Here is an 8,251-nt window from a genome sequence, read left to right as displayed (position 1 = left end):
TGAGGAGGTGAGGGGAGGGGAGGGGACTGAAGTTGTTGGCTGTGGGTGGCGTCGTCTCACTGGGCCTCGTCCTCAGCATCTTGCAGTGCGTCTGTGTTCTGATCATCACCTGGAGAGAAGAGGAGGAGGGGCGTTAGGGGCGGGAACTTAAGGCCTCCTGATGATCTGTGACAGCGTCCACACTACCAGGAGTTTATCTCAAGCTGATCAACTCCACCACCTGACCGCATCTACAGTGTTTCCACTTCATGTTTTACAGGTTAAGTTACTTTTCAGTAACTTTAGAACACATTGGACCAGTAGTACGGAGAAGCAGAACAACATCGGGTGATTAACCTGTTTCACACTGGGTTCATTGGGAATGACCAGCATCTCACTATCTCGGGTCAGATCTTATCACCAAATGGAGCTTGGAATCCTGCTTTGTCAGGAGTCGACATTCCTGACATCTTTTTCTCACAGAGATGTTTTGTTGTTGTATCACTCGAGACTGGTGATGGTCTTGCGAGGCTTCATGAAACAGTGTCAGCACTCTGAGGGGAACAAAAAAAAAACAAAACAAGCGCCATCTAGTGGCCTCTGTAAATGAGGATACGGTTTCATGAATCCTCACAAGCTCATTTCCAATGAAAAGATTTCCTGATTCACAGAGCCTAATAAAAGAGTCATCATCCACTAACCAAGGGGTCAGAAGGACTATGTCTCCACATGAAAGACAGATGGCACCTTTCTTTAAGATCACTTTCTTTCATGTGACTGAAAGGACAAATCTCAGGACTTGCAAAATTAATTCAGTGACCACTAACTGATCCTTTTATGGACAATCATATCCTCCATCTAAACATGATCATGATGTCCCTGCTCTGCTTCACTGTCACTATGTTTGAGGTAGCACTGAAAACACAGTCAGCCAGGAAATGAATGCCAACTCAGGACCACAGAGAGCAAAAGATGCATGTTCTGTGTGTGTGGCCAAACAGAGCGAACAGCAGCACTTAAGTCTAAGTCATAAAAAGCCAATAGTGTGGACACTGGACACAGGCGAACAGACACAGTCAGCCTCTGGACCACAGCGCGAGGACTTCACATGCATGTGTCTGGCTCAGGCACGTGTGTAGACAGAGGAGCCCGGCCTCTGACTGCTCACGAGCAAGCTTTTTCACAGGTGGATGTGGACAAACCTCACAGAGATCCTACCAAGGCAGAACCTGAAGGGCTGCGTCAGCACAGTCACACTGCAGTGTTAGTCAATTTGACTTGTCTGATGATGGGAGAGGGCATCAGTGCTCACGCTCAAATTTAACCAGACAACAAAAAAACCCCAGTGCAACTTAAACAGCCCTGTTCAGATTGGTGCTACACCATGCATTCCCATGCTGTGATCCATTCAGTCCATCATGGCTACATTACGAAAAAGAAGAAAACTCAGACGACTGAGAAGTGCTCAAGTGTGTGTCTGTGAGTTCAAACGTATTTTCACTCACTCAGGAATGGGACAGAAAAGAACCATAGGTGACGTGTCATTGTCACTGAGCACCTTAAACTGAGATAAGAAAGCACTGTGCACAGAATGGGTCCATCCCCAGCAACACTATCTGTCAGTAGATATCACTGTTAAATGGAATAAATACCCGTCAGTGGAATGGATATTGGTTCAAGTTTAATCAAGCTACACAGCTAAAACCTGCAAAGCATAAGGTTCCAAGACTGACACCAAAGAAGCTGACAATGTTCTTTTGTGTTAAGAAAGAACAGGTCTTATACAAGCCTTGGATGTGTGCTTGGAGCCTATTTGACCCTGAAGTGAGTCAGTCATGAGCCACCAGTGTCCATCTAAGGCTCCCTGGGAGCATTTGCACACACATACAGAGAGACAAGTGTATTTGCTCATTGAGAAGGCCGGTCTTTTCAAGACAAACATTGAGCTCAGTTCACAGCCCAACAGGTGAGAACAAGATCAAGGTAACAAGCGCACAATCAGGTGTAAGTGGAATGCCAAACAAGGTCATCAACAAATGCAATTTCATGTGGCATAACCAAAACATTCTTCAAGAGGGGTGCAGAGGTGGTGAGAGTGCAGCGCGTGTGAACAGGTGATTTATTTGGTGAGTGAGTTAGGAGAGTTGGGGCGCACACCGCAACACTTACAAAGGACAGTTAACATGGGAAATGAACAGTCAGGTTTGTTTCCTTTAGGACTCTACAGCAGGAGAGGAGATGGGAGAAAACAGAGATGAGGATTCAGTGTGAAGAAGGCTGCAGCTGGACTCATCTAAAAGCAGAAATAACTGCAGAACACGGAAGATCAATGTACTGTGTTAGTGCGTTTTAATGTCCCAGGATGACATATTAGATCTCGACAGCTGCAGACACAAGACAACTGAGAAGTAGCGTAACAACCAAAATACTGTAACATGTGAATAGATGTGTTGTGACATTTTAATTCAACACCAAAGCTAATTTATGGCACGATTTCTGTGATGACAGCTTAGGTTTTGATTCTACTCGGGTGGGATTGATCGTTCTGGTCAAAGCACTAAAATCTGAAATACATATAAATTGGTAAGTTAAGTCAGGAGATGACCACCCTGATAAATCAACTTCACGTATATAAGCAAATTAAATGAACAAAAAATATTTGGCATCATGTTGTCAAATAAACATTGATGTGATAATAAAAAAGGTTTATGATGGTTATAACAGAAGCATTAACACTAATAATAACAGAGTTAAAAAAACAGGTCAGCACAATTTCAGAAGAGTAGAACTACCACTTTCTCTTATTTGAAACTACTCATCCATAAAAGTAGCTGTACTACGCTTCCGGAACGTTGAAAAATGAGTTATTTTTCTTAGTGTTAGGAGACTTATGGCACTTAACTAGGGCTGTCACGGTATACCAGTATTAACTGAACAAATGGAAAACTAACTGAACTTTCAAAGTCGTGTCAAAAAAGTGTATAACTTTCCCATAAACTGCGTTCTACTTCCACCACGCATTCTTCCAAGTGCTTCAACTTCAATCAAGTCCTGCAAATGCAGTGTCCTTCGATAAATGATTTTCAGAATGATCTTCCAGGTAAGAGGTTGCACCTTCTAGATCTCTGTTCTTCTTTTCATCTTGCAACTAGTTATGAACAGCGTTTGCACTTGATACTGAGTTCAATTGATCTCAACACTTCCTTAAGCAGGTATTTTGAGTGCAAATCACCTTCCAAAAGAGGAAAAACAACAAATAAAGTTAATGGTGAATTGAATTAATTGCAGCAGTAATATTTTAGTTGGTGGTGTGAAACTCTTATGGTGATATTTGTTGTCCATGATAATCAAGAAGTAAAAATTAGATATGGTGACAGCCCTGGATCCAGTAGTTACTAATACTATGTACAAAAGGATTATCTCTTTAGAATGGACATGGTGAGCTGCAGACTTTGAACTTCTGGTTTTCAACCAAACGGTGTCGCAGGAAAAGCATTGTCCTCATTCTGTGAGGGAGTCCAGTAAGATGTTAGTTGAGAGCAGAGGAATGTATAAATAAAGAGGATTATGACAGATGGGGATTTATGTGAACTTCTCACTGCAACAAGTGAAAAATACAATGCTTTTTAACTCGGAACTTGAAATGAGGCGGTGAGTTTACCTTCTCCCTGCATATCTGAAGTCCATAGTGTCAGGTTGTCGCGTAACAACTGCATGATAAGTGTAGAGTCCTTGTAGCTTTCTTCACTCAGAGAGTCCAGTTCTGCAATGGCGTCATCGAACGCAGCCTTCGCCAACCTTCACAGATAATTAGTACAAATAAATCAATGAAAAATGCTGCTCATAATACTGAAAATAAACATCTCAGACACAATTCTTTTAGAAACTGACAAATCACAGATAAGTTAAAATGAACATTTTATGTCTTCCTCATCACTTTTTGACCATTTATGTCTTTAAATACTGTTAACCTTTATCAGATATCCTTTACTCGTTTTTTAGACAAATAATCCAGTGATGAATATCACCTCTTGCTTGAAGCAGTTGGCCAACTATGTTGGCAATATTAGCTCACCTATTATATCTACTACCTGTTGCTTGTAGTCCAGGCTTGCATGAGCAACAATTACCTGCATGCACGATCGGGTGAGTTGAGGATCTCATAATAAAAGACTGAGAAGTTGAGGGCGAGTCCAAGTCGAATGGGGTGTGTTGGCGGCAGCTCGGTCATTGCTAGATCAGTTGCAGTCTTGTAAGCCACCAAGCTGTTCTCTGCTGCCTCCTTCCTACCGTTGCCTGTAGCAAACTCTGCCAAGTACCTGTGGTAGTCACCCTTCCTACAATTGACAGGAGGGAGAGAAATAATGTACCCCACTTCATGTGTACCTTAGACAAAAGTTGAAAGGGATTTGCAGCTGAGACAATTGCTGGCAGACATACATTTTGTTGTAGAACACCTTAGACTCGCCCATGACAGCAGAAGGGAGTAGGTGTCGCTCCAGTGCCTCCAGGATGTCTCCACAGATGGATTTCAGCTCCTTTTCAACCTGCAACCCAGAACCATAACTCATTGACGTACTCACTTTAGTCCAATTTACACTCCAAGCTGCAGTGTGTTTTATGTCAGCAATTCAATTATCATTCTGTACAAACAAATGGAACCTAAGAATGAAAGTGACGTGTCCAACCCAGAAAGACAAAGCCACGACAACAGTACAAAACCCAATCTCTGAATCCCATTAAGTCATTGTCAGCAGTCCAAACACACTCCCATCTCCATGACACACTTGGGCCTCACCCACAATTATAACCAGATCTCATTGCCTACATTTGAAGAAAGCATTCCCAACTTGCCATCTGTGACTCACATGCAGTCTGTCTACTAGCACCTCATATGTTCATGTTATGAGCAACAGGGGATAGCTCAACGGCACTTTCAGAAAATGGACGTGGCAAGTACATTCGAACCCTGTTACATCAGTGATTGTATGAGGACTGGACTTACTTCTTGCCTGTAGCTTCGGATCATGGAGATTTTGTTTTCATCCTTGCTGTCTTCCTTGCCCTCTTCCTTCTGTTCAATGCTGCTGATTATCCTCCAGGAGGCTCTCCGAGCGCCGATCACGTTCTTGTAGGCCACCGATAATAGGTTTCTCTCCTCCACTGTGAGTTCCACATCCATGCTAGCCACATTCTTCATGGACACCACCATCTCTGTGGGGAGAAAACAGCAATCCAGTTAAATACAGAGTACGACGCCAGGTCAAGAAAAGTCAAGTCAGTGAAAAGTCATCTGAGATGCCTTCTCCTCTGGTCGAACTGTTTGACATTTTAGTCTAGTGACTGAAGTTTTGCTAGTCAGGGACATTGATATTTTCTATGGATTCATCACACTGCCAGCCAATAGGGTGACGTATTAGCACAAATGGGGTGATACAATATGTATCCAGATACAGAGGTTACGATAAATGCATTGCAATACTTTAGTGCAGAGATACATTGCAGTATTTTTTTAACAAGAGACGTCATTTTTTGGAGAAAAAAAATGAAACAGAGGATGTACAATATGTCCATTAAAACTAGTTTATTATTGTGAACTCAGTCCACTTGGAGCTTCAATAATATTTTACTCTCTAGCAGAAGAATGAACAGCTGCTTCTAGCATAAATACAAGTTAAAATCATAGGCATATCCAAGTATTTATTTGAAAAATATCTATATAGCAGACTTAAAATATTGACAATATTGTGCAATCAGATATCAGTCTACACTCTGGATAAATATCAGACCGTCTCAGAACAGATTCGGCCAAAGAACGGTGGCATTTTCATTCAAAATTGTTTGAGTGCAGCCCTGATTGTTCGGGAAAAAATGATATAGGCTGACTATTGTTTGACAGATTTATTTACAAAATAAGTGTAATAATATAAGCAATTGTGTGTATTGTTGCCAGAGCCAATGTGTAGCCACCTCACCCTTTTATGAGCAGTATCCCATAGCACAATCACCGGGTCAAAAAAAGTCCCAAGTAAATACAATTTTGATTTCCAGAGTAAGATACATCGACATTTCAAGACACAGCTAACAGAGCAAACCCTCATCTCATACCGTTGGCATCAACCCAGCAAACACATTTACCAATTATCCACATCTATAATGTGCGGATGGATTACAGTGGGCTCAAGCGGTCAAACTCGGAATTTATGCAGCAGTCTGATCAGACTGTCACACATTTTATCGGACAAAGTGGAACCACACAGTAGCATTTAGGGCTTTGGTGAAAAGTAAAAGCAGCAGAAATCCGGGCACATTTGGGCAGTAAACTATAAATCACGCGTCCAAATCCCCTGAGTGAGTCATGGCACATTCACAGATGGTTTCCGGGCAACGTGTGAGCACAACCTTCTAAAAACAGCCTCCACCCGGCCTGTAAAGGTATGACGGCCGGGCTTGACGGGACAGCGGCGATGAGGAGGGAGTCGTTTTGGCCAATCGATCCATGCAGCCGGTTAGCGGGGGAACACCCCACCTAATACCCAGCTGCCTCTCCACTTTCAATGCAAATGCAATCTTGCACTATTACTATTACTGGTCAGAGTGATCAACTTCAGTCACGATATGATGATTACTGTTCACGCCTTGAAGTCATACTATGAGCAGTCGAACCAATGCGACGTATGACATTTACAATAATGACTATTACCGTCCTCACGGTTTTCTTTTCTTTCTTACACATGGCAGCTCATAGTTAAGGGACATGCGCATCTCTGCTTCTTTTTAAACATGTGTTTTATTAGAGGGGATTTGCATGTGCGATTAGATTTATTGCCTCCAATGCATTGGACCCCGTGTTTGATTGGAAACTTTACAAAAGCACGGAAACGGGGAGCATTAGTTAACGTCATCAGAATAGGCGTAACGAAGCAAATTCAAACAACATCTCCAAAGGAGATACTTAATACTTAATCTTATGTTTGTTGCAGGGGAGGCAACTCCTGACAGCTCACGCTCCAGTAATCCGCCATTTTGTTGTAGCCCCCCTTGCTAATGTTAGCCACCATTAAGGCAGTCAAGCAGTTTTCCTTCAGAATAACCGTCTCGCCGTTGAGGTTTTGTTCCCTGATAATGTTGTGGGGCTTCCAAAACATGAGCTATGTCACGCCAGTAATGAATGAAAGGCCTATAACGTGTCATAACCAAATGAACCGCGGCTAACACTTAGCTTTCCTAACACACTCCCTCCAGGCGCCTTACCGTCATATCGCTCCGCCTGCTCGGCCAGTTTAGCCTGATAGACTAGATTTTCTCGGTCTCCCATTGTGCGTCAAGGAGATGGTGAGGCAACTGGAGTTGTTGAATTGAAAATCTCAAGTAAGATGGTAAATGTGCCAAGCCTTTCAGCGGTTCCTAGAAACCAAACCGGGTCGATGAGTAGTGATCCGCCCCACCGTTGTGACGAGCAGCTGCATCCGGGTACTCCTCACATGAATCAGCAGCACAACACGTCGACCGGTCGTCAGTTCAACACTTTTACTTTCCACTTATGAGACGATATTTCACTTGTAACCCTTGTTCGTCGGTTTGGAAGCGACCGTTTTTGCGAAGGCCACTATAGGAAACCAATATTAAAGTATGTTAAAAGCTTTATAGCCCGCATATAGAAATACAAACAGGAAATAAATGCAAGAACAAACGGAGCCCAAGAAAATATTCACTCCACTACTGTTGCTGTAAATACAGTGTAGCAAATAATAAAAACATAGCCATGCACAACTCTGTTCAACCAAAATCATTTTCCTCGCATGATGTACGAGGAACAGTGCAGCTCTGCCATGTATGATCTGGTGTTTTTCTCCAAACTCAAAGGCACTTGAAAGGTAACACTTCAAAGCAGGGGATGTTTGCTAGTTCCGGCTGTACTTCCAAGTTACTTACCTAACTCCACAGTTGCTCCTGTGACTGCTGCATTGCTCGACACTGAGGACAGTGTCACATAGGATGTGATGCTGCTTCCCCAGCTGGAACGTCCTTGGCCTGCCACCTGGCTTGGACCAGCAGGGTGGCACGAAGTCGCAGAAGCACATGGGAGTGATGGTGCTGTCAGAAGTGAACTGGGGACGTAACTGTCGCCTGAGTTCGAGCCGGTGAAGAGTATGACTCTGCAGGCAGGTACTGGTGAACTTGAAATCTTTGCCACAACCTCTTTGCATCACAAAGACGCGCCACAACATATGGACATGAGTGAGTGAAATACTGTTTTTCCAACTGCAGC

The 8,251-nt window shown here is 43.0% G+C and overlaps 1 protein-coding gene across 2 annotated transcripts; it reads right to left on the bottom strand.

Annotated features, from left to right (window-relative positions):
• ywhae1 (tyrosine 3-monooxygenase/tryptophan 5-monooxygenase activation protein, epsilon polypeptide 1) lies at window positions 1-7,450 on the bottom strand. Of its 2 annotated transcripts, XM_053873106.1 has the most exons (7): window positions 7,234-7,450; window positions 4,985-5,193; window positions 4,420-4,526; window positions 4,110-4,316; window positions 3,641-3,777; window positions 2,149-2,200; window positions 1-109 (listed from the first exon to the last, which is right to left on the bottom strand). In XM_053873106.1, exons 1-6 carry the CDS (start codon window positions 7,295-7,297, stop codon window positions 2,193-2,195), a joined length of 732 nt encoding a protein of 243 aa, XP_053729081.1. In that variant the 5' UTR covers window positions 7,298-7,450; the 3' UTR covers window positions 1-109; window positions 2,149-2,192. The 2 variants fall into 2 exon arrangements, with proteins under 2 accessions (XP_053729081.1, XP_053729080.1); XM_053873105.1 differs by lacking the exon at window positions 2,149-2,200 and having other exon boundaries at window positions 7,234-7,448.
• Between the last annotated feature and the right edge of the window lie 801 nt (window positions 7,451-8,251).

The sequence above is a fragment of the Synchiropus splendidus genome, chromosome 8, assembly GCF_027744825.2.
Source record: "Synchiropus splendidus isolate RoL2022-P1 chromosome 8, RoL_Sspl_1.0, whole genome shotgun sequence".
In the NCBI taxonomy this organism is placed as follows: Eukaryota; Metazoa; Chordata; class Actinopteri; order Syngnathiformes; family Callionymidae; genus Synchiropus; species Synchiropus splendidus.
Note: the sequence above shows the minus strand (reverse complement) of the source record. Positions and strands in the feature narration are given on the sequence as shown.

Coding starts and splice junctions, on each gene's coding strand:
- ywhae1 (XM_053873105.1), bottom strand. CDS start 7,297: ATGGGAGACCGAGAAAATCTAGTCTATCAGGCTAAACTGGCCGAGCAG. Junction 4,527..4,984: donor TCCGAAGCTACAGGCAAGAA/GTAAGTCCAGTC, acceptor TCTGGGTTGCAG/GTTGAAAAGGAGCTGAAATC. Junction 3,778..4,109: donor TCACCCGATCGTGCATGCAG/GTAATTGTTGCT, acceptor TTATCTGTGAAG/GTTGGCGAAGGCTGCGTTCG.